Source organism: Diplotaxodon limnothrissa, linkage group LG5, assembly GCF_057381915.1.
Source record: "Diplotaxodon limnothrissa isolate DT_005_m linkage group LG5, D_limnothrissa_male_GT1.1, whole genome shotgun sequence".
NCBI lineage: Eukaryota > Metazoa > Chordata > Actinopteri > Cichliformes > Cichlidae > Diplotaxodon > Diplotaxodon limnothrissa.
In genome coordinates this window covers 13,546,988-13,574,267 of record NC_140600.1, presented here as the reverse complement: position 1 = coordinate 13,574,267, position 27,280 = coordinate 13,546,988, and the positions used below count along the sequence as shown (strand labels likewise).

Below are 27,280 nucleotides of genomic sequence, written 5' to 3'. Positions count from 1 at the left end.
TGCTATGTATTCCTGCTGTCGACCATTTATATTTTATTCCAGCACAGTTGGTGTGGAGCACCCACAATTTCATTGTACATTTACAGTGGTACATTTTTATAACATCTTTGCAGTTTAAATTAATTGCTCTTCACTCAAACTAAAAAAAGGAAGTTTGGTAAAGTCAGACTGCAAAAAAACTTCCTAACTGGTTAAAAAAAGTGTTACATTTGTCTTCGTGTTATAATTGTAGAAGAAAGGAACTTCTTCAAATCAAAAAATAATCCAAATGTGCCTTGCTGCCCTATTTTTCCTAATGATACTATCCATGCCACTTGCATTGCAAATTTCACCTGAGATGGTTTCCTCATCACAAAAAAATACCCCCATTCAAATTCAGCACTCATTAGCTAAAATGAAAGTTAGAGGGGTTTTTTGCACTACAAAGGTTGAAACCATGAACATGTAAATCAATGCAAAAATGAAAAGAGGAGCTCAAAAGAAAAAAAAAAAAAGAGAGAGAGAAAAGGAGAGAAAAAGGAACTGCTCTACTAATAACATGTACTGGTGGTGCAATAGGTCAATTTACACCACCTGGGTACAAAGCAAATATCCTAATACAATTTTTTTCCTGCCCATCTCATTCCCACCTCATTCGCTCTTCTTTCTTATAGAAAGAAGAAGCTCTTAAGGGCTTAACCTGCCGCTGCACCCTCTCAAGCTCATCCAGGGATGATTTGACCCGTTTCCCTGATGTTTTCGAGTAAAGCATTATTAATTCCACCTCAAATCCCCTACTGCTCCTCCTTGTTGATTCAATCAGAGAAGATGTTCTAATAAAGTAACTATGTAATTTGGCCAAGGCTAGGTATTCACAGATGCTATGTTTTGATTCCAGACTACATCGCAATTCTTTCCAATTTCCTACTGTACGCTGCACATAGCTCCAGTCAGGTCTGAGTGGTAAATGAATCCTGTGTGGCTCATTAAATCCAATCAAGTGGATTAATGCTAGTTGATCAGGACAGCTAACCAGCACCTTCCCTTAGAAACAGCTCTCAAACAGCAGAGCAAATAATATTAGCAGTTTGGAAAGAGAGAGCTGGAACAAAGGTCAGACAGGTTTCGCTGTGTCTATGTGTCTGTGTGTGTGTGTGTGTATGCACCATATGGAGAACAAATTAGACACGGCACAAATCATTAGACAGTCTAGTGTGTTGAACAGGTCTGGCCTTGGATGCTTCCCCAGCTGTGGGATTTGAACAATGCTGAGAGGAACTGTCCACACTTGCCAGGAGTGTACGACTGTCGTGTGAAGGAAGGATGTTCTGTTCAGCGTTTTACGAATGGGACACATCTTTTACTTTCACCTCTGTCATCCTTAATATATCGACAAGCAAAGCCTGGAAAAAAAAGGTCTTAACAATCCTCTGCCTCAAATAATTTCTGTCTTCCCATGGAAACATATACCAAAATAGGACATTAGGCAAGAATTTGTGAATGAGAAAGTTCAAACAGCCAACAGTGCACATCCCACGCAGCAGCTCCGGACATCATCCTGTGCTTTCATCCACAAACCACGACTCAGCTTCAACCGTTTTACCATTGCAGAGCTAAAAGCTATCTTCCTAAAGAAAAAAAAGACTGACGCTGTCGCAATTCAAACCTATTTAGGGACAAAACTGCAGTGAAGTGGGATGATTCACACCAAAAAAGCCTGTCAGAAATATCACTGAGAATAGTCAAAGAACGTGACGTAGAAATGGAAAAAGAGAGAACAGAAGCAGAGTGGGCGTAAAAATATACTGAGGTGAAGAGAGGAAATCACATTTTTCAGTATGACGAGAAGAAAAAGAACAAACATGCCTCATCAAACCCACTGAGATCAATATTATATTTAATATACATACATGCGAGTGTGTAAGATATGAAGTGACGTGTGGATGTTGCTCATTGTGAGCCACATAGCTCAGCCAACTTCTCAGCTCCCTTATCTCCTCTCGATGGAAACATCGTTCTCTTTAAACATAATTCGCTGAGCACAAAGTATGAAAACCACAGAAACACGTATTACCCGACTCCTCCCAAAGATAACAAATTTTACAAAAAAAAAAAAAAAAAAAAAAAAGGGGGGGGGGGGGTGATGATGAATTCTTGTAGTCTCTGCTGGTCACCTGAGAACTCCACAGTGACCACGAGACTTTTCCCAGTCAAGAAATGGTCTCACAACCTCGTGTAAAAACTAGATTTGTTTTACACTATGATTTTGTACAGATTAAACAAAATGGGTTAATTTGTGATCTTTAAAAGGATTGTAGGTTGATTTGTTTACTTCTGGACAAGGCTGGTGCTAAGCAACAGGGCTGCTGGCAATAGCAAAAAAAAAAAAAAAAAAGAAAGAAGAAAAAAGCTGTGTGTGTTCTGAGTTTCAGCTAGAGTCCTTCATCTGCTCTATTGCTGGGTAGCTAAAAAGTCAAGCGTCTTGTTTCCAGCGTGAAAGATGAACCATAGCAAGTCTCACAGTGGCTAGTATGCAGCTGCCTAGCTTACTGTGGTGAAGCTATGATAATGCTAGATAGATTAGAACTGGTTTGTTAGCCAAGATTAGTGGGCCAAGACTCTCAAGGGGCTGATTGTTGGCGCCAGACAAATGAACTTAATCAAAAACCTGTAGCAATATATATTTGAAAAAAAGACGTTAGTTACTGTAATTAGGGCAACATCAAGACGGCAGAGTTAGCGTCCCAAACACAACACATACAATAGGTTTGTTATACATGCAGTAGAAGATCCCTCCATAGCTCACCGAGGGCCACTGCCTAATATCATCTGTTGTAGAGTTCAAAAGTGTTAAATGTTTTGGTGTTAATAGTCTTCTTGCAAAAGTAGAGTTAATTTTACTCTAAGCAGAGTCACATTCTTTTAATGTAACTCTGAGGTGTAAAATGATAGTAGTTAAAATCGAGTGTTAAAAATGAGTGTTTCTCTGTCAAATCTGGAGGTGTTACAATGGAAACATTAACTCTTGACCTCTTAACTCTGAACTCCTACAGGGGCTATGACACCAACAGAGTAAATTCACAGACTCCGCCCCCAGCACGGCTCCAATCGAAGCTGAAGTGAAGCCGTTTCAGAACATTTTGCTCTACATATTTGAGTTGTTTGCCATGCTTGGTAAGTCATTTTTTCAAAGATTGTTTCAATTATTATTATGAGCTTTTACTTCTGTGGCTCTTTGGAGTTGAGACAAAGCTGTGTGAAAGGCATTAGCCATGTTGCTCGCTGATAGCATAATATTCTGTTTTAGCTAGCTGAAAGGTATTGTTTGCGGGCAAATACCACAGCCTTGAAAAAAAGCTTGCATGTGAATTTTCAGTCAAACTTTTGGTCAAATACACCTAAAACAATGTCTAGAATGTGAAATGTTGGTATAATGGTGCTACTTGAAGCCTGAAAACGATCGCCCATAAAAAAAAACGAGCAAACAGCAGTAGCAGACGTCCTGACTGGGTTCTACGTTAGCATAGATCCCTCCAGAGTTTTGTGCACACGGTTTAAGTAAAAATTAAAAAGGCTGAGGTTTTACCTTTAGTTCAGTATTACCTGTTGCCTGTGTCCTTGTCTTTTGGGAAAATACTTTACACAAGTAATAAGAGGATTCCTTTTTTTTTTTTTTTTTTAACTGTGCTGCAATTGTTTACTGGATTATTTGTGCCATTAATTAGTGTCAACCAATTTTTATTCAATCTCCACACAGGATATGCTTGTGAAGATGGAATATGGGGGAGAGCAGAAGTGCGTTGAAGTTCCACAAAGGGATGAATGAAGGACATGCATATTGTATTGAAGAAATAAGTGATGAGAATGCTGTTATTTGCATTTACCAGCTCACCTATGTCAGACCTTTTGATAAACAAAATTCTAATGAAAGCGAGAACATGTACACTGTTACATCTTTCAGAAAATGTTTTGAAATTGTGTTTCACAGTTCAGAATAAATGTTTTTCAAAAACCATTGCATCTTTTTAGTAAATGTTTATTTCCAAAAGAAATTTCTAGAAGGTCAGAACAGTAAAATTCCCGCTTTTTAGAATGGATTAGAAGATAACTCTTACGTAGTTAAACTAAAATACTCTTTGAGAGTTAATATATAAACTCTTAACACCAAGTGTTAAATTATCAACTCCAGACAGATTTGGTGTTTAACACTAAATCAGAGTTAACGTACCAACTCTCCAAAAAGAGTTAAATTAACACTCTCTGGTGTGGACCCATATAGACACTTTAATAGTGTTGAAATCAAATCCGACAGTGTTAATTTGGACATGCTGGATTTGCTGTGTACAAAAATATTTCACAAACACAATTAAGCTTTAAATGGGACACAAAGCAAAAAAAGGGGAAGAAAAACTTGTCTAAACTTTTATTTCAAATGGAAATCAACACAAAGGAGTTCCAAGGCTGGAACAACAAATGACAAAAATAATGAATTCACTTCTCATTTCTTCAGGCTGGTCTTAGAATGAATAGAATGAATTTCAATCAGCTTCATGAACTGCAATGCATGCCGACATCCGTAAGTGGAACTATTCTGAAATATGATCGTGACATGTACCCATAAGGCAAGCGGACCCAAAACTGGTCTCCCCTCTCTGCCAATCTAACCTTTGGTCTGAAATAAGTCCCACATGTGTACCTTTAGCAGGAGCATGACCCTATTAACCTCAAACAAGGCCTGTGTTAGGTTGTGCTAATGACAATCCCCACCCCACTCCCTCCTAACTTGTCTGGCTCATGATGGCTGACTGACAGTCATGCCCTGCACACACAAACAAACACACCTCATTACTGGGAATGGGGACACAAACACACACTGGACCTGTGGAGGCTGGTTATGTGTTGATAAGGAGGAGGTCAAACAACAGATGGCAGCCTGAGGATTAGTCCAACTCTGTCACAGTCAACTTCTAGTTAAACACAGTAGAAGCAAAGGCACACGCGCGCACACACACACACCTAAACTGCTCAATTTTTTGTAGCTAAATGTTTAAGTAGATTTACAGTGGGGCAAAAAAGTATTTAGTCAGCCACCGATTGTGCAAGTTCCCCCACTTAAAATGATGACAGAGGTCAGTAATTTGCACCAGAGGTACACTTCAACTGTGAGAGACAGAATGTGAAAAAAAAATCTATGAATTCACATGGTAGGATTTGTAAAGAATTTATTCGTAAATTAGGGTGGAAAATAAGTATTTGGTCACCTCAAACAAGGAAAATCTCTGGCTCTCACAGACCTGTAACGTCTTCTGTAAGAAGCTTTTCTGTCCCCCACTCGTTACCTGTATGAATGGAACCTGTTTGAACTCATCATCTGTATAAAAGACACCTGTCCACAGCCTCAAACAGTCAGACTCCAAACTCCGCCATGGCCAAGACCAAGGAGCTTTCGAAGGACACCAGGAAAAGTATTGTAGACCTGCACCAGACTGGGAAGAGTGAATCTACAATAGGCAAGCAGCTTGGTGTGAAAAAAATCAACTGTGGGAGCAATCATCAGAAAATGGAAGACATACAAGACCACTGATAATCTCCCTCGATCTGGGGCTCCACGCAAGATCTCATCCCGTGGGGTCAAAATGATCATGAGAACGGTGAGCAAAGATCCCAGAACCACACGGGGGGACCTGGTGAATGACCTGCAGAGAGCTGGGACCAAAGTAACAAAGGTCACCATCAGTAACACACTACAACGGCAGGGAATCAAATCCCACAGTGCCAGACGTGTTCCGCTGCTGAAGCCAGTGCATGTCCAGGCCCGTCTGAAGTTTGCCAGAGAGCACATGGATGATACAGCAGAGGATTGGGAGAATGTCATGTGGTCAGATGAAACCAAAGTAGAACTTTTTGGTATAAACTCAACTCATCGTGTTTGGAGGAAGAAGAATACTGAGTTGCATCCCAAGAACACCATACCTACTGTGAAGCATGGGGGTGTAAACATCATGCTATGGGGCTGTTTTTCTGCCAAGGGGACAGGACGACTGATCCGTGGTAAGGACAGAATGAATGGGGCCATGTATCGTGAGATTTTGAGCCAAAACCTCCTTCCATCAGTGAGAACTTTGAAGATGAAACGAGGCAGGGTCTTCCAACATGACAATGATCCAAAACACACCACCCGGGCAACAAAGGAGTGGCTCCGTAAGAAGCATTTGAAAGTCCTGGAGTGGCCTAGCCAGTCTCCAGACCTCAACCCCATAGAAAATCTGTGGCGGGAGTTGAAAGTCCATGTTGCTCGGCGACAGCCCCAAAACATCACTGCTCTCGAGAAGATCTGCATGGAGGAATGGGCCAAAATACCAGCTACTGTGTGTGCAAACCTGGTAAAGACCTATAGTAAACGTTTGACCTCTGTTATTGCCAACAAAGGTTATGTTACAAAGTATTGAGTTGTATTTTTGTTATTGACCAAATACTTATTTTCCACCCTGATTTACGAATAAATTCTTTACAAATCCTACCATGTGGATTCATGGATTTTTTTTTCCCCATTCTGTCTCTCACAGTTGAAGTGTACCTCTGGTGCAAATTACTGACCTCTGTCATCATTTTAGGTGGGGGAACTTGCACAATCAGTGGCTGACTAAATACGTTTTTGCCCCACTGTAAATATAGTAGAGTTAAGATGATTCCCCATGTCACACGAGGCCAGGGGCCGTAACACTGTTAAACTGTTACTATTCAATTCAGTTTTATTTATATAGTGTCAAATCACAACAGTAGTTACCATATAAAGTACCTTAAGGCAAGGTAAAGACCCTACAATAACACAGAAAAAAACCTAAACAATCAGACGATCTCCGTTGAGCAAGCACTTGATGACAGTGGGGAGGAAAAACTACTTTTTAACATTAAGAAACCTCTGGCAGAACCAGGCTCAGAGATGGGCACCCAACTGCCGTCCCCAAATTTTTGTGGACTAACGGCAAAATACGGCAAAATACTTCTTTTTTTTTTTTTATTTCAAAATACTTCCTTTTAGTTTTGCAGATGCCTGATGTGCCTCTCCTTCCAAAAACTTAGAAAAAACCCAGATGTGGACAAAAACTTCCCACAGTAAGAACACAGTAAGAACACAGTCTCACACAGCGAAAGTGATAAATGAAGAAAGACGAGTTCCATTTAATCAGCACCACAAAGCGTTCTGGGAAATGAATTGAATTTGACATTTGTTGTTATAAATCTATCCATTTCTGGTATTATGCAACTATGAAGGGTGCTGACTAAAAGCTGAGCACTGTTAAAACAACCCAATGTGGCACAGATGTGGCTGCTAAAGAAAAAACACCATTTCACTGATTATGAAACTAACACTTCCAAGAAACGGCATAGTCAGAAGCCCCTGACAGCACAAGTGATGCTCGACACGACGTGTGCAGGCAATGATGTCTTTCTTGTTGTGCAACACTGACTGTAAACTCTTAAGGCCAAGTACGCTCATGCTCCAGAGGAACCGCCAAATCCACCAAGTGCTCTGTCGATGCTTCGCATCTGTCAGGCAGCTATCATTAAAGTGGCTTCCACTTTCACTGAGGCTTGTGAAACTCAGTATCAGCCAAAATTATGGCTGCAGTTTGATTTAAAGCTGGGAATCACCAGACAGTATTATTTCAACCCTGCTTCTTTTTAGTGACATGCATTTTGTGACACGCTGAGTTTTGCTGTAACATATATTGCGATTTATCCCCTTGTTGTTCTCATGGACCAAGAGTCATTCAGACTGATGGCAGGATGTTGCCAATTGGTCTGCATTTTATTTATTTATCTGCAAATGTTCCACAGTCTCTCTGAGAGTGATTGCAGTCCGTCCAAGTCAACCTACCTGCAAGCAGTTGCAGCCTATCTTCTATCAGGCGAATGTGCAATGGCTTTCCAATCAAAGTGGTCACGAGTATTGCAACTTGGTCCTATGCTGTATCAATTTTTTCTCCCCACCGCTAGTTTGAATTGAAGTGACGGCCATTTTCACAAAAACTGCCCATCTGCTCTTACTTTAAAGGGAAACCTCCATTTCCAGTTTGTGTCACACCTTTTCCAGTTGTACTGCTGCTTAGTTAGTAGTTAGTATTTGCAGACAACCGTGAAAAACTACAGGCAGCCGTGGCAATCAGCTAGCAACCAAAGCAGTCAAGGGAAGGTTTATGGCCCAGAAACCACTGGGAACCACTGACAACTAGTTGGGAAATACACATTTCTCTTTAGCAATCACTGATCCTATCGCATCCAATACAACAGACAACTCTCAATGTGCACATGACATCATGTGAGAAACCTCAATAAATAAAGTGTTTCAGACACACTAAAAAAATAAAAATAAACTCGTCTTCACCTGTTATGACCTGCTGGAGCTCACAGGTGTCAGCTAACTAAAATCTGATTGTTGCACCAGGCAGGCAGTGAGGTAAGAGCAAACAAAATGTGTATGGCTCTGTGCGTGTGTGTCCAGTGTAGGTCTGTTATGTTTGCCTCATCCACACACCCTTCTGTTGTCCTACATCATTAATCAGGCTCAACAGGGGGGATTGTCTCTTTGCTAATAACATGCACCACTAGCTCCTAAGATAACTCAAATGAGTCTTCTTACACACACCCTCCCAAAACAGTTACAGCAGGAAAAGCTCCGTCACTCAGTTGCACACACAAAAAGAAGTTGAATTTGAAGATAATTAACCAATTAGTTGATTTTTGACTTACTCTGTTTACACATAAACAAATGAGTTGGACTGATCTTCTTAAACATGCAAATTCTGTCAAAAAAGCAAATATCCACATTTATCTATATCTTTTTACTTTTTTAAGAAAAAACGAGCCAATAACCTATGATAGTCATATTTAGTCGTTATTCTGATTGAATAATGAGATTGCTTATTACTGCGCCCGCAGTATGTGATGCATCTCTATTGATCTAATGTAATGCGTCCAATAATTAGTACAAATAACTGTCACGCACTCAGATATTAAACAGAAATGTAAGCAACTTGCGAGCAAACACAGTGGAATGCTAATGTGCCAAAAGTTCACAAACAAGACACAAAGAACTGCACACTCACATCAACCAGTCTTCTTGTGCTTGAGATTCATTATTCAGGGACTTCTCGAGCACAGCTTGTCTGAGTTAGAGCATCTGGAACTCAAACAGGCCAGACGTGGAGCTGAAACTGAGCGAACAGTCCTCTCCAGCCTGTCTAAAGTACCTTTAACTCCATCTTCATGCAACCACAAATAGCAAGACGTACCTGCTTACCTAAAGGAAGAGAGAGGCACAAATAGAAAGGCAATCTGACACTCTGGCACCCTAACAGGGTACCCAGTCTGTTGCAGGGCTAACACATATACACAGACAACCAGTCGCACTCATATTCACTCCCAAATTCACACCTATAGGCAATTTAGAGTTTCCAATTAACCTAACCCCACTAACTGCATGTCTTTGAACTGTGGAAGGAAGCCAGAATACCCGGGGAGAACCCACGCAAACACAGGAAGAACCTAGAAAGACCCTGGCCTGATGGTGGAATTGAACTCAGGATCTTGCTGTGAGGCAAGAGTGCTAACCACTCTGCCACTGCGCTGCCCTCACTTTATACTTTTTACTTTATATAGGGCTTCCTGACCAATGTCTATGCACATTAAGCATTTTACCCGACATCCACAGCTAACCTGACATGCTTGTCTTTGCTCTGTTGGAGGAAGACAGGGCATCCGGAGGAGACCCATGTAGACACAGGTGGAACATACAACATAACAGTAATTAATAGATATAACCCCCCCTACACACACACAGGCAGACACACACGCCTAATTAAATGGCCTTTGGCTTTATTCTCACGCGACACACCGACTTTGTGGTTTTTTTTGGGGTGGTTTTTGTAAAGACACCAATTTGGTCCTCTGTTGCTTTCCATTCCAGCTTGAACTGTAGTCAGTATGGAACATGAGATTTCAGCTGAACACCATCTGGCATAAACGGAGACACGCTTCCTGGCTCAGGTGTCAAGCTATTAAATATTACAAGCTTAAAGTCTGTATAGTCCATTCTTCGTATGGCTGGGAGCACGAGCAGGCACGTGTGGCGGTGCTAACGAGAAAAAAAAAACAAAAAACAAAACACAGGTGCACGGAGTTCTGCGTGGGCTACACAATCTAAGACATCCCTCGAGTTAAAGTGTCTGGCATTTAGCACCTGCTCTCTCACACACACAGTACCACCCCACTTAGATGTGTCTTTCTAAACATACACACACCTGCGCACACTGTCTGCATTCGACCTGTTATGGGAATCAAATATCAATTAAGGGAATACAGGGGAAGAAAGAAGCTTCCTATTACCCCCTCCGATAAACACCAAACATTCACACACACACACACACACACACACACACACACACACACACACACACATTAAAAACGAAACATTTTAAACAATTTTTAAAATGACCAAAAACAGGTGAAAAGGGGTGACAAACCAGACCTGGAAACAACTGTGGCGTCATTACACAAACTTGTCACAGATGCAGATCAAACACAGGCTCATAAAAGGCTGGAAATGGTTTTAGAATACATTAAAAGATAAACAAACAAATAAAGTCAAGAGTCTCATAAGCCAACCAGATGGAAGATAAAATGTGGCATTTAAAAAAAAAAAAATATATATATACACACACAGGCTAAAGCAGTGTGAGCTTTGTGTTCCCACATGACAGGAGACAGGACTTTCCATACACTGCGGGTTATCCAATCTGTCTCCCTCCTGTTTCACCACCAGCGCTCCAGGCAAACAATTTACATTTTACTCTCAATGTGCTTGCACGCCGTTCATTATATCGCCATTAGCTTCTGCTCAGCGAGGACATTAAAGCCGCTGTAATGAGGAAGAAGAAGTTTGGCTTAAACAGATAAATAAATAAACACATAGATAAATAAAGAGGAGACGGGGAATGGTCTCGTCAGAATCAAACGAGAAACAAATTACACCCCAAGACCACTTATAAATATTGGAGTCTTTGATCCCCACACCAAATGAGCGATTCAGTCTGTGGGGGAAATGATGAGTGTGTGTGTGTGTGATGTGATGTGTGCCACAGGCAACATAATGTTAGAGGGGGGTTGAATTCAGGCGAAGTTAAGCTCATTGTTTAAGAATGCAGAGATATACAGCGCACATCACAGCCTTTCTGACAAAGCAAGGCCAGTCAGCTTTACCGGGCTAAACTGCTGACTCTCTGTAAACGTGTAACCTGATGATGCCATGCTGGAGAGAGATGTAAGAAGCGTTGATGCTGCTCACAGTGTATGTTAGCTTTCGCCTCCAGGTTCCCATTGAGTCAAGAAAATACAGTAGACTACCAGCACTAATATATTGCAGTAATACTTGGTAACTTTTGATGCTATAAATTCCTGACCAACTTTCAGTTGAATAAAATGTGCAACTAACTCATGTGCAGACAACCTGGACCCCTGCAGATGAGTCTGGATAGAAGTTCAAAAGAAAGTCTTTAGCTAAATGGATTACAGCCCAAACTGCTTTCTTTTCCTTCCTGATATCCATTATTGTCATTAAGCACAGCTCATGTATTACTCCACAATGATTACCTCCAGTGCCAGCTTTAATCATAGCAATGGCATAGCTAAAATTATACACTTTGTGGTACAAAGTTACTAACAACTGAACCCACACACACACACACACACACACACACACTCTCTCTCTCTCTCTCTCTTGGAACTTTGCCTTTGTAGCCATTATTCCAAGAATCACTTGACAGTTTGTAATATTCGAAATGTGTGACAATACTTTCAAATTTAAATAGACAACCAGAATGCTGAGCTTTTGGCATTAAAGGTCTGATCTAGACCCTGTAAATGCTGCAATAGTAAGACATGTTTAATGAAGGCAACTAGCTAGTGCATGGTTGAAACTGAGATATGGCCAGCTGTTATCAGTTTCAAGCTAATGACACGTTCTTAAAATCTTTAACAATGCATAATGGAGAAAATGAGTAATGCCCAACTTTACAGAGGGTTAATTTACCTCATGAGACTCTGCACAGCTAGAAAAGTGTCTCAATGGACTTTGGAAAGAAAAAAGAAAACATGTCTACAGTACATTACTGAAACAAGCAAGCTACTTTTACTACAGTGCCATCTGTGGCATGGATGCTGTACTGAGCCAATCTTCTAAGACACGCTAGCCTTTGGACAGACCATAACGGAAGTTCAACAGTAAAAATGAATCGGTAGTTGTGCATTTTATAACAAAGAGACATGTTTTCTATGCTTTAATTTATCTGAACACTTGCTCAAATAAATTTGGACCCACAGTCCCTCCATACCTGCAGGCCAAGGATCTTTGATGGAAATAAGACTACTTGTGGTCTGAGCCTTGTGGATGCTATCAGGCACCATCGTGCCTGTCTGTCTGCACGCTGGTTGGTCTGAGATGTGCCCTGTGGTGTGGGAAAACCCCAGCTTGGTGGATTAGATGAGAGAAAAGGGGATTTGCTGGTTAAAAGCTGACCTTTGACATGCATACAACGGCCTTTTGATTCAGCACATCAGCTCATTCTGTTTTCCGCCTCTGGACTTTGCAGTCACTCTGTCACATTCACTGTCAAGCCTTAACAGGATAACATGGGTTTATTATGTGACAGAAGGCAGTTGGGACTGTGCAGACTGTCTAAGTGTTACAGCACAATACTTTGCATACGCTGGACAGACACTAAAACCGCAACACTATTCATGGAGAGAGTCAAAGGTGAGTCTGCGGGCACTTCTGATCACATTTGCAGGTGCATATTTGGCTTTTAATTTTATAAAACCTATTTGGCCATGCATGTTTCCAGTGTTGGATATCCTAATCACAGTCAAAGCTAATTTGAACTCTTTCAACATCACATTCAAAAATTGTTGGAGTCTGTGTGCTGGTCACAACTACAAGAGTATCAGGTTGAGAAATAAATCGCAGAGGGACTTTACAAGGGAAGGCTACATTGCTGGTGAGTTACTTGGCTCTCTGGTTTCACAAGATTTTCAAATAATACAAATACCTCCACAACTCAAGCACTCTTGGGGCCACACCACTCCACAAAAGTCTGTTTTTTATTCTTTTGATGCATCTGTTCCACGTTTCATGGTGAGGGAGTTAACCAAATGTCACTGGCAAAAGTTTTTGATACTGATAACCTTAAATAACTTAGTTAAGGTAACCATTTAAAATGAGGGGCCAGTTTCATAGTGACTTTTCATCTTTGCAAACACGTTGTAGCTAAATTTGACATTTGATTAAAATAAAGAACAGAAAACTCTTCATGCTCTTCTTTGGGAGGTTTTTGAAACAGTATTCAGATCATGCTGCTTAACATTTCATTCAACTGTGACCAAGATCATACATAAAAAGAAACATTTTTTTTTAAACCCACTCAAAAAATCTGACGTCAAATGAGCAACACTAGCCTCTTCATTTCCAGGTTTTTTTTTCCCCTTCTCCCATGTCTGCTTACCGCCCATATTCACTGGTCCTCCTATTGTCTTATTGATAATACACAACTTATCTGGCTTGTTGTCAAGGCAGCAGCAAACTTAGAGCACATTCATCATTGCCTTGGCAACTGGTCAACCTGCACAAATAAACTCGGTCAGATGAGTGATAAAGATTGCTGGAGAAGAGAAAAAGAATGAGTCTAACCTTCAAATATGCAGAGCTCTTGGCGGTTAAGCTAGAGAAACAGAACCATTTTGCAAAATAAGGGTGATGATGGCCTCAATCAAATCACAAAGATAACTTTGTCAGGTGTCTCCATTACCAGTTCTCATTTCTATCCATCTTAATCCAAGTGATTCAATGTCTTTGTCTTTCGTTAGCGCCCACGCTGTTTTTTTGCAACACACAGCCTTATAGGAGAACGTAAAGCTACTTCACATCCACATGTCTGAACTGGCTAAAACATGTACCATGCAAGTGAAATGCACTTAAATTCAACCTGAGTAATTTGTCACATATCATCAGCCTATCCATTTACCTTTTCCAGATCATGTCTCTCCACTCTGTACCTAAACAGTAACACAAAGCATTTAAGAAAAAAGCACTTTGGTATACAGAAAAGTTCCTTGTTGATTGCAAAGTATAAAGAAAAGAGTCAGATGTGAGGGCGTCTGTCCGACAGCTTAAACTGAGCTGAACTTGGGTCATGCAAAAGGACAATGATCCTAATCACATCAGCATATGTTAAAGAGAAAGGCTGAAAAAGAAAATAATTAAAGTTTTGCAGTTGCCCAGTCAAACTCCAGATCTCAACCTGACTGAAATGCTGTGGTGACGCCTTAAGAGAGCTGTGCATAAACAAATTCCTGCAAAACTCAATGAACAAGATTGTAAAGAAGAGTGGGCCAAAGTTTCTCCACAACAATATGAGATTGATAAAGTCATACAGAATAAGATCACTTTGTGTTATCGCTGCTAAAGGTGCTTCTACGAGCTACTGAATTATAGGGTGTATGTAGTTTTTTCGCATACACCCTATAACTAACAACTAATTTTGGGCAACTGCAAAAACAAACAAGCCAAAAAAATTACAGCCACTCAAATACTGACTGTCTCTCTTATAACAGCAGCAGGGACACACACATCTTAAAGCATCTGCTGCAAACACAACAAAGCACCTTTGGAGTCCACGCCTTGACACCTCAGAGCTATTCTTGTACTATCTGATGGACCAGGTAGTACTAGAGTATCCTAGATGATCCAGATCCAAATATTTCAACTGAGGTTCTTATTTAAAAAAAAAAAAAAAAAAAGAGCACATACAAATAAATAAAACTAATAAGAATAATCAATAAATAACCATCAGATTCTTAAATATAGTTATTGACACCAGTTTTTGACTAAAACACCATAGGAATGAATACGGACCTGCCAGCTATAGCAGAATGTTTCCAAACACTTTGTCAATACCAAAATGCCCCCAAAATTTACAACCACAGCCACAAAAATAAAATGTTATCCATTTGCTGGTGTGTGTGAGTTCTAATGTTTCGGTGAGGCAGTGCTACTTCTGGCCTTTATCAGAGGTAGCTGGCCATGCCTCAGAGCTGTCTTCGACTTTTTTCTGCCCCCTCTCCATTCTGACTGCACTCAGATCAGTTGATAGATACCTGTACAGTTTGGCAATGAGAGCCAGCCTACTCTCTCATCCATGAAATATAGGCTTCACTTAAGAGCCTCTCTGCTATTAATACTCTCTCTCTCTCTCTCACACACACACACACACACACACACACACACACACAGGCTTAAGAAAATGCCAGATACACAACAGACAAAGTCCATGAACCAGCAGAACAGTAGCAGAGCATTACAGCTCATCCAGCATGCCTATTAGATTCAGCATTGACTCACGCAAACCTGCAAGCAGAACGAAGACGACACCTCGCCCACTCTTCAGATGACGACAAATTACACACAGAGACAGACGTGGGAAGGGAAAAGAAACAAAGATGAAGAGTGAAAGGGGCTTTGGAGGAATAGAAGACAAAGGGTCAAAGCTGTGGCGATGTGTGCAATTCATCCAAAACGTTAGAATTTCCTTTTTCAGCTAACAAACTTGGTCAAAGTGACGCATCGACATGGTCCAAACTCAGTCCTTTTTGATAGAGAGGTTATCCGGTTCCTTTCTTGACTAATAGATGACACTCAATTCTCTTAGGTCCACATGCCACTTAAGCCAACCAATATTGAGGGGGCTGGCTGAATCAATAAACCAATCAAATAATTTAACAATGCAGAGTCATCAAGCTTCTGTTTTGCAATTAAGACAAACAAGGCTTTGTGTTCCACTGGGATTTGGGGGTCTGTAAAAAACAGGACAAGTAATTAAAGTAATGGGAACGTCAAAAGGAAACTGTCACCCTTTCCTAACATATGAGTTTTCCCCAATAAAATAATGATCCACACCACGCCAGTGTCTTCTAGTGCTGCAGGTGTGAAGCTTTGCTATTATGGAAAAATCTCTCATCTCTGATATTCCAGTTAACACATTAGTCAATGAGGATTTCAACTTGGATGAATCCATGTTGCGCTTGTACAATGCTGTCCTCTGTTGGCTGCAAAAAAAAACCAAAAAACCCAAAACCAAAGAACATTTTATCCCCTCCAAATCACCACAGCTGAGGAAGTATTCCAAAGACAAGAAATGCCTGTAGGATTGTGTGTTCAAATTGTGGTGTTAGCACAGCTCCTTAAGGCTTTTCCCTTCCACACCCAGCCCGAATGAGAACAGGTGGCTAGACGGTGAGAACTGAGGAGGGGGGGAATAAAACAAGAGGAGAGAATCAAAGAAGGCTTTGAAGTGGAGCACTGTGTAAACCTCTGCAGCGGTCTGGCAGTCTTTAAACTGCAGAGATGAGGAGATGCATGAATGGAAGGATGCCAGGACTGAGAGAGGAGGCCACAAGATGAAGGGTTAATGAGCTGAGGTGACGCAGTGATAAGTGGCACTATGAGACAGAATGACTACAGGTGTATGAGCAGGAAACAAGCAATGGAAACTATTGACTGGGGTAAGTATAAGCTAATTACCCTTGCATTTTATTTTAGAGGCAGAACAAGGTGACATTATACTACTGTCAATCTTTCATTTTCCACCAGTCTCACCTTCCCTGTCAGTCTAACCACCCACCTATTCCTGAACTGAGAAATCAGTTTACTGATGAACTGATGGTCAAAGAATTTGTTTTTCGGCTTCAATGACTTATCAGTCCTTTAAAAGACAAATTAAGAAACTATTTGCAGTCTCTAGGAGCTTTTTATTTATTTCAGTTCTTAGTCATGTTTGCTGTATGGGTACAAGGCTGCAGGGAGGGTTAAGGCAGTCTGAATAGAGATATGCATAAAGTCAGTCCTGATGACTTTAGTGTCTCCCCCTTTTTCAGTTTAAGTTACACTAAATGAACATATATCAAAGGTTGCCACAGGATCAAATGCAAGTTTGTCATGGATTCCCCTTCCACTTATTCTGTAGGTATCCACACTAACTTGGATTAGTACAAAATATTGTACAGTCATAGCTGACAGACAGTTACACTTGTTGACCTGCTGGCTTTATTCTCAATGACAGTTCAAAGGCAGCTCAACACACAAAGCCTTTAAGGTATGGATCACCACCAGGGCGAACGCCAGGATGAATGAACATGACTAGAATGTAAATCAAGGGGAGTTGCCAATGTGTGTTAATGTTGGAAAAGTTAAAGCAAGAGAGAGCTGAAGGCTTATCAGGATGTTGGGCCAAAAGCCAAACTTGTATATGGCAATTATCATAATGAGTTAATGTCATACCTCAGGAATAGACGGGGAACTGTTAAGAATTTGGAAACCTTTTGAAAAGAATTAACAAGCTGACGGCATGAATTAAAAGACAATTGAGCCAATCAACCAGTAAACAAAGTGGTTAATACAGTTCAGTGTCTATTAGACATGTTTGCCCCCTGCTGGTCAGTTTATTTTCACCACATAAACAAGAAAACAATTTTAAAAAGTGCTTTTTAGATCATACTGATATGTGGTATATGAATATACTGGTCTTTACAGTTTTGCTTTTTAAGAATGTTGAAATTTAAAACCATTTTAAAATTGTTAATAAATTGTGTTATATGACATTTGTTACACCCCCCCACACACACACACACACACACACACACACACACACACACACACACACACACACACACACACACAGAGTGATTATATAATATGTTATATTAAACTATTTGAAACTTGGCATGTGAATACTGTAAACTGCAGGCACACCGTTTTTTAATCATTGAATCTACTTTTACTTGTACGTAGTCTGTCAGTAAACGACTACAGCTCTAATGATAGAGAATTACAAAAGCCAATTATGCAAGCACAGAGTTTAGAAACCCAACTCAGGGGGTCCTGTTACACTTCCAGAACCCACCTGGTGGATGATATGACGCCGCCTGCTGACCTACACCCATCCTTCTCTTAGGGATCAAATTGATCTGTTGGTGAATGCACCACAAGCTGCATCTAAACCAGATGTGAGGCTCCGTCCTCACAGATTCTACAAATGAGTCCCAAACCAAAAGAAAAAAAAAAAAGAAGAAATCCAGTATAATGCCAGTCCATCACAGTGGATGAGATCAGTCGATACTATTGTGTCGGGAAAAAGAAGTAATAAACGTGTTCGTGTATTTTCTGCAACAATGTGCACAATCAGTATTAGAAAGCAGGGAATATGTTAGAATCGTGTGCTTGTTTCAAACAAACAGTCCTTTACCCATGCTTATCATTAAAATTCCCAAATGCAGAAGGGAAGGCATAGTACGGGAATTTTGCTCAAGCCTATAATCTCAGCCTGGCTGTTCAATTTTGATTCAAGGATATCATTGGAATTCAACAGGCAACCACCAGCCCTGCAGGAAATCAGCCGACGACATGTGTAGGCCATCCTCATTTCCGTGACCAACATACGTAATCCCCATCTAGACCAGCCTGTTACAGTCAATTATGGGGTGATTTGGATAAAGAGGAATATGAGGAGAAATGGCAGGGGGAAAGGAGCGAGGGACAAAGCCAGCAGTTAATGAAAGCAGAGAAATAGGAAGGGTTGACTTTAGCCCGACACCGTCCGAAAACCTAAAGGTCAAACTATGATTGATATCACGGAGTCAAAGCTCCCTAGGCTTGCATTATCTGTAAACATCAGGCATAGAGCCAAAGTTCCTGCAGGTTTGTGAAAATAAAACCCCTTCAAAATAAACCGCCAAAGGGCAGAAACAAAACATGCCATTCACACATTAAAAAGCCAAGTTTATTAGTAAAGTATTTTGCTTCCTGACCCATATGAATGCTATTAGGAGACGCTGCTGACGCATTCTGCATCCAAACAAGCCCTGAAAAGGAGAAAACACAGCAGGTCAGGGAATGTTTTCATCCCTGGAAACTATCAAGCAAAGATGCTTACCATCTACATGCCAATACACTGACACAGCTTTGGTGATAAATCTAAAGTTTCCATTATCTGGCACCGGCCACCGCTGGCTTCCTTCTCCCTTCCCCCTCACCTAAAACTGAGTCTTCTTCAGTGCTGCAACAGCCAGAACCCATTCAAATGGCCGGGCACCCTGACAGTTTTATTTGCCAGATCGTCTTGTTAACACAGTGAATTGAGGGGCCCAGCCTGTGTTATGCAGATCACACCAGGTTACCGAGGGGACAGACGTCAGCAAGCCATTCAGGGCCGGGTTAAAACTCAACCGTGATCCCTCTTATTCTCCTGCAAACATCATCTCTCCTCCTTCCTCTGTCCTTTTCTGCTTCTCTCTTTATCTGCTCAGAACTGCTTTTAGCCAGCTGAAGTTTCAGCCAAAGCTTCGCTGCACACAAGGGCAGGCTTTGTCCAGCGCCAGTCAGCTCTGGCAAAACCTGAACTAAACCTACTGCCTTAAATTAAGTTTTATGTTATGCTGCTGGAGGAAATGAAAAACTGCTAATGGCAAGATCTCATTGGATTTGCAGTCTGATTCATGCCTGGACTGACTCAAGGCTTCAAAAACAGGTTAAAAACAGGTTAAGCGACAGTAACTTTTCAGGTGTGAAAACACACTGGCGTCATGCAGAAGAGTCATGTGATCCGGCGGGTCAGACAGCACGTTCACACTCAGGGTTAATGTTAATAAGGCTGGTAATGAGTCTCATTAGTACAAAGAAAATCAATCAAGCCAAAGGCAAGTATTAAATATTTAGCAGGAACATGTTGAGCGAAGAGAATCCGCTCCTATCACTAACCTACCCAGAGCAGCCAACTTGACTTACTCTGTTACACATGGACACTAACACACAAGCAGCCAGCAAACCGAAACTCTTTCATGTGTCCATTTTGTATCCACATCAGGACAGCAACTTCAAAGATCCCAAAAGACGTTTAGATGTCCTGGACCTTCCACTGAACCTTTAACATTAAGCAGACCGGAACCATTTGGTTTACTTTGGTCTGTCTATGTTTTTATTTTTGTGCACAGGTCTCTCCAGAAAAAGAGCTCTCAATCTCAGCAAGATAAATGAAGTATCAATAATAATTATTATGATCGCATTTGAGTAAAACAACAGCTATAGCATATTCTCAAAGGGATTGCCTCCTCACTTTAGCACAAATAGCTCATTTCTATAAAAATGTGGAAATGGAAGAGATTTAACCAGACCCCTTACTCCATTCAAAATTTTAACAGGACATTCAGCCATGATCCTTCCTCTTCTACTCCTCTTAATATTCTTATAAAAAACATATCCCAATATTTCAGACTGTATTTGGGAAAGATAATAATCAGAGGGGGCATTTACCCTCAGATTTAGAATGGTATTTTTTGCTACTTTATCAAATGGCAAATAACACAATATAAGAACAAGGGATAGACAATATAATACACAATGATAGACAATATAAGGGCAGGGATAGCTCAGTAGGTAGAGTGGTTGCCCCATGATCAGAAGGTCAGGGGTTCGACTCCACTGAATGGATACCCTGAGGTACCCCTGAGCAAGGTATCGTCCCTACACACTGCTCCCCGGGCGCTGCATTGGTGGCTGCCCACTGCTTCACTGGGTGAATGGGTTAAATGCAGAGGAGTAATTTCCCTACGGACTAACACATACACAATACATTTAGAGGATTAAATGGCAAAGAAAATGTCAATGCTGAAATTCTCTTTTCAATACATACATTTATCAGCGTTTTAAATTTATATTAAGAAATATGGCAGCAACACAAAGAGAGCAACTACCTGAAATCCCAATAACTCCCAAGACTAATCCTAAATTATCCCAGATAAGAAATCAAGCTCGTCATCAAATTTAAATTCAGCTTAAAGAAAAGACTAAGAGTACAACAGTGTTTTAAGTTGAGTCCATCAGCAAAGCATGAACCTTCAGCATACATGGATATATGAACCAAAATGTCACGGCAGATCATCCAGTAGGGTGGATATTACCACATAATCTATTACAAATGTGTGTTGTTTTTGTCAAACAGCTACTGTGACCAGAGCATACAGTAAGTGTACACACATGCACGCACACATTTCCCCCCTTCTCATTCCTATCTCTGACCCAAGGGTCACTTTAAGTCCACTGCATTGCAAAACATTACAACTACGCCTTAAAAAAAGGATAATAATTTTTTTTAAGCATGAAAACCCATTAAGTTTGGCCTGGTATGGAAGTAGGACATTCCTTAAGAAGTTACCCTGTCTTTTTCTCTGTTTAGCCTCAGACACAAAGACTTGCTGGAGCAATAAAACAGCCTTTTGCCTCAGCACACAGTCGTGTTCCTGCAGGCAGTCTGTGTCCACTGACTTTTTTATTCCAGCTTGGTGGGGGTAGAGGGTGGGGAGTGGGTTGACTTTTTATTGTGGGACTGCACAGACGAGCAATTAAAGGCTGCATTCCTGAGGCTGCCGTTGCCTCTGTATAGTTACCGGCAAAGGAGACTGGATGGTCTTTATGGCTCAGAAACTCCCAGCCTATTGTGGATTCCTATCAAACAGACAAAACACTTCATAAATCCACGCTCTCTGAATGAAATGTCTCCGACCCAGCTGACTTTTGTTTTACCAAAACACTGCAGTGAGTTATTATGTCTTTTTGATGCGTTCTACATCTGTGAGAAAAATGGTACTAAAATAGTTCTAACATGCTGCAGAACAAGGTCATACTTTATAGGCTGCACAGGTGTAAAAACACAAACCTCTCAGTGTTACTGAACTTATAGTTTGGAACTTCTCTTCTCCATGTAAGCCTTACTAGGGGGCGGGGTCAGGCAGCCTATTCTTTTCCAATGCTCACAGCATCTCCACAGTTGCACAAGCACAGTCACCGGCATTCACACTCTAACCCAATCCTCCCGTACTCCACAGCAGGATTACGTCTTCCAACAATATGCAGTTTGTTTCGCAGCATAAGCACATTTATACCCTCACAGTTGTGACAGCGTGACTGCAGAAGCAGCAGGCTTGAATCCTTCCTGCTGCATGAATGGTCTCTACTGTAAAACTATTATCCTGGAGCACACAGGGGCACAACAATTGTTTCCTCACAGTATGATGCATGGCTGACTCTATTCAACAGCCCAAGAGTTTGGAACAGTTCTTGAAGAAGAAATCACAGTGTTAAGAACGGCTGCTTTGCCAAACTGGGTGCAGGAGCACAGCAAATGACTCTCGCTTTAACCCTTTTCGATGAATGAATGAATTCAGTGACTTGTAAAGATGTAAAAAACAAAAGAAACATTGGACCTTCCCCCATCACTGGTGTGATATGGATCGCTCACCCATCTGGGTGAACAAGTGCTGTACCTCCATTTGTGCAGGGCAAAGCCAGGACACTGCTCTCCACAGGTGACACAGGGCTGTCCTCTCTGAGTCTCATCTGCAGGGTTCTACAGAAAGAAACACAGGTCACAATAGCAGGTCCCCTAAACTCCTCACTGCATGGGGCTTTAAATGACTGTCGTTAATTAGCTGGTAATTTAGACTATTTAACGCATTGAACGCATTGCATTTTTACAGTGTAACACTATTTTAAATGACGTCCCTAATATGACTTAAAAACACATGGGGGGGTATTTGTAATGGAAATATGTGTGTGCGCTTCAGAATTCGCTCAGAAAGCAACTGTGCGCAACAGAAAACATCATCATGCTGACTGTGCTGTTGTGTCACATCTTGAGTTACATATCTCGACAGCTCAGATTATACTGGATCTCCTTAGCAACAGGGCAGAGCAGATACAGAGAAGAAAACCACACAACAAACACGAGCATACCGCGTGCAGTGGGAGCTGAAGCAGCGCTATGGAAACCTAACTTTATCCTGCCAACTTACCGATCTGCTGGGATCTCTTCTCTTGGAGCTGCGACTGAACATGACCGCTTGAACCCAGAAGAGCAGATGTACAGTCGTGCGCTATAGAGACAAACTGAGCACAGAGAAAACTCGGGATTAAAAATAACAATAATAATTTTAAAAAATACCCCTCAAGATTTGTCTAAAAGTGCGCAGAGCGCTGGCGGCTGTCCTGCCCTATTAACCTCCTTCATTAATGAATGAAGCCTCGCTGTTCCGGGTAACAGCTCCACCCTGTTTATCCACAGCCAATGGAAATCTGGCAGTGTGGGGGGTTTTTTCTTCTTCTATTGGACAAAAAAAGAAATAAAGAAAGCAGGTTATTACAAAATTTTGTTAAAAGTGGTGATTAATTAATCAATTTGTTGTGTTTTACTTAAAAGCTAACAGCAAACTTGGGCTGAAAGTTGAGCAAGTTTTAAAAGTCACATATTTTTAAAAGAGAGAGAGAGATGTCCACTTATTACAGTGGATGGGTACAAATAACAGAATTATCGCTGAGGAAATACATGTTCCTGTTTCTTGTTTTTCCTCTATTAGAATGAATTAATGATAGCACTTTGGTCCAAAATGGAAAAAGAAAAAAGCGAGTAAATAATGCAGTCTTTCTTTTACTTTACCACAAACCTGCACTGAGCTCTCCTCTGTGCCTTCCTCTCTTTGGTCTGACAGCGTTGACTCTCCAACAATCGCCCTCCATTTATCACCAGAGAAAAGGCTTTTTAACATCAGTGTAAGACTGATCTGACTCACAGGCAGCTTTTATGCTGCTCTGACAGCCAACTTAAAGTTCAGGGATGCAACAGTAATGTGTGATGGTTGCCGTGCACCGTTTTGGTCGTTTATATTAGACGTAATGGGGTTCCTTTTTCTTTTCTTTTTTTTCTTTTTAAATGAAGTGGTAAGATTGCACAAATGTCACTGCTGACTAATACAGCTCCACGGTCAGTTTAGAGACTTGCAGTCGTACTGCTGCGGTGCACAGCTTAAGAAAAGGAGGCTGAATTTCGACATCTGTTTAGACTGTTTGAAAAAGCGTCTCTTGTCAGATTGGGTTTTGGCTGATAAGAACGAAGACAGACAACCCTGCAGGTGTTGTTTCCTTTAAAGAGGATGAAACAAGGAGCAGACAGACAAACTGGGAGATGTCTGCTTGTCTAAGGACAGAATCACAACCTTGAGATAATCAGATGTAGCAATGGATGAAGGCAAAAAGCATCAATAGTCAAACGATGGCAGTGTGAAAGAATAACAGAGAAACAGGAAAATGAATCCACATTTGCTCACAAAACAGACAATTACCTTTCAAGATTCAGGTTAGCTCACCTTTGCTCGGGGTCATCATTTGAATGACCTTTTAGCTACACGAAATTCTTCAGTGTTTTGTTGCCTGAGCACATGGGGAAGAAAATGTGTGATTCTTTGATTGTGATTCTTCATTGTTGCATACAGTAGAGTGCAAAGGCCTTTAGCCATCTTTCATTTCTTTATATTGCATCAGGAAAATGGGAAATGAGTGCAATGATTTATTGAAACATCTGCAAATATGCATTGAGTTTGTAGAATTCTGATTCTCTTGTAATTTCCTGAAGTATTCTTCAGGAATAGTTCTCCAGATGTCTTGAAGGATATTCAAAGCTCTTCTTTGCATGTTGGCTGCCTTTTGTTATATTCTCCATCAAGATGATCTCAAACTGCTTCAGTAATGTTTAGATCTGAGCTCTGGGGAGGCCACTCACCGACTGTTCCATTGTGCTTTCCTATCCAGGTATGTTTTTTCTGCATTGGCGGTGTTTGGGAACAATGGCATGCTGAACGCTGGCCATGCATGCAGACACTTTGCAGATGGCATTGCATGGTGGATCAAATATTGAAGCTACTTTTCTGTATTCATAAGTCCATCATTTTTGACAAGATTCCCAAACCATGAAAAAGCCTCCACCATGTTTTATAGATAGCTGTAGACACTCACTGTCCATCTCTCCTGACCTACTCCATATATATTGATGATGATTCAAACCAAAAATTTCAGATTTGGATTTATCACTCCATAAATCCTGTTACCAATGATTTTCTGTCCAGTTTTGTCTCCCTGCTTCCGTTCATTAAGCCATTTTTCCACTCAGACCATTTGTGAGTGGCTGCTAACAACAAAGTACTTAAAGATGCAATTTAAAAAATGCACACTTTGCCAAATTGTCTGTTATGACACAACATTGGTTCATACCTTGAGTTAGGTGCCTTTTTGTGCTTGAATGATTCCTAGGTCAGTGTTAAGTTGTTCAATGATTAAAAAAAACAAACTTATTTTGAAAATAAGCACTGAAAATGAGTGAAAAAGAAGGAGAACTATTAGTCATGACCACTATAAAATTAAACAAAGCCTGGCTGCTAAGAAGGAAAAAGAAATGAGGAGTACCTCAAGATTTTTGAGCATTTTCTGAAACATATTTACTGCATGCAACAAATACAATTTGTGAACATGCAGGAGCCTGCTCAGATAAATAACTTGGTGACAGAAGAGAAAAAGAGAAAGCATCTGTGGCAGTATAGTAATAGGAATACAAAGGAAGGGGAACAGGCAAGAAACTGCAAGGAACATATTCCAACTACAGTAACAATGCAGAACAGTAGATGTAAAATGGATTAGATTACAAAACAATGTAATCTGTAGAAGAACACCTAGGCAGTTTTGTTTTCTTCATTTTAATCATAATTTTTTTTTACTGTAGTATATTATTGCACAAGCTGGGATAGACTCCAGCGCCCCCCGCAACCCTGAAAAGGATAGGCGGGAGCAAATGGATGGATGGATATTATTGTACATAGTAGATCTATTCTATTTTTCTATTGAAAATGCTTTTTCAAGTGCTTTGATAATGTTTCAAAAAATGTGGCAAGGCAGTTGAGGAAAAAGTGTAACACATAACGCCAGTGTATCTGGGTATCCAAATTATTTGTGCGTGCATGCCGGGCCTCAGGCTTACTGCTAAGCCTCAGTTCAAAGTCAGCCCAGATTACCTTTAGGAATGATGATGATAATGATGGTGAGGGAAGCTGACCCTGGGGACTCATGACTTTAAAATTCCCCTCATTAACTCTCAGGTTAAGAGTCTAAACAAGCTTGGCAGAATCAAAAACAGCTTTCATGCTATTTCCAGGAGCAATGCAAGAACTAGGTGGCAGTCAAGAAAAGCTCCTTTTTTGGTTGCATGCTAAACAGGGTAAAGTGAGTTTTTTTTATACAGTGAACTGCTGCTGCCACACGCTCAGATCTTCTAATTAGGTCAATTTTTGCTTGTATTTTTTCACCATGTAGCCTGTGAACCTTTGACCTACAGAAGTCTGACAGAGCTGATTTTGAGTCATTGTTCGCAAGCTTTTGGAAATGCCGTTCAAAGGTTCTGAGAAAGTCTAATACAGCAGCTTAGATCACACATATAATCCTTGTGGGAAGGTCTGTGAGACAAGGGTGCAAAAAACAGTCATATAAAGGTATGGAGGCTACACAGACTGATCGCAGTATGAGTATGTAAATGTGTAAATGTTCGTTTATTCATTTCCCCAACAGTGGAAAAATCTGATATATACTGTGTCAGTTTGCGGACTTATTGTTGGAACACTTGTATCAAATATTGCCCGTTCTCTGTCTCCACCTATCCCTAACTATCTTGGTAACGCACTTGCAGACTAATCAAAAGGCATTTTAGAGGAAAGAGAAACCTCTAGCACCTCTGTGGTTTTCTTCAGTCAGCGATAAAAGTGCTCATTCTTCAAGGGAAACATACCTGATGAGTGCTGTGGATCACTGAACCTGGAGATAAGAAGAAAAATAACAAGAACTTGTATTCAGCCTGAGATAACACGCTGCTGGAGTCTGAGTAGATGTTAATAAGAAATGATATCAAATAAAGGCTGTAAAGATTAAAAGTGTATTAGTGTGTCATTGTAAAATCCAGTCATTTAATCAGATATGACATCTTGGATGAAAACCTGGAAACAGTGGCAGATCCAGTCTTCCAGCTAAACATATCTTGTTTTTTTTTTTTAAATCTTTATGTTAAATGCATTTTTACCATACCTGAGAAATTCATCCTGGCTTCTAGGAGCGATGAAACTCGGAGCAGGATTTCATTTGTCTAAATCTGCCGAGGAGAGAAGGCTTCTCCGTAAGTGTTTTCTTTCCTTTTCTGGAATATCTGATGCAACGGAGACCTGCTGACATGCTGCAGTCATGATAGCAACGCTGTTAGACTTTTTTAAAAAGGGGAAACACAGAGTTCTCCAACTGACCCCAGGGCTGTTTGCACATCTACACCTGAATCAC

General features: G+C 40.7%; 1 protein-coding gene across 2 annotated transcripts in view; it reads right to left on the bottom strand.

Moving 5' to 3' along the window:
* The window catches only part of prickle2b (prickle homolog 2b), a 90,123-nt gene extending 67,149 nt beyond the window's left edge, over positions 1–22,974 (bottom strand). The window contains exons 1-2 of one of the 2 annotated variants that reach the window (XM_085353886.1): positions 22,915–22,974; positions 22,405–22,472 (exon numbers count right to left, since the gene is read on the bottom strand). In XM_085353886.1, the coding sequence (XP_085210012.1) occupies positions 22,405–22,472; positions 22,915–22,974 (128 nt within the window). Of the gene's footprint in view, positions 1–22,404; positions 22,488–22,914 lie in introns of both variants that reach the window. The other variant, XM_085353887.1, reaches the window with a different exon arrangement.
* Positions 22,975–27,280: the final 4,306 nt, after the last annotated feature.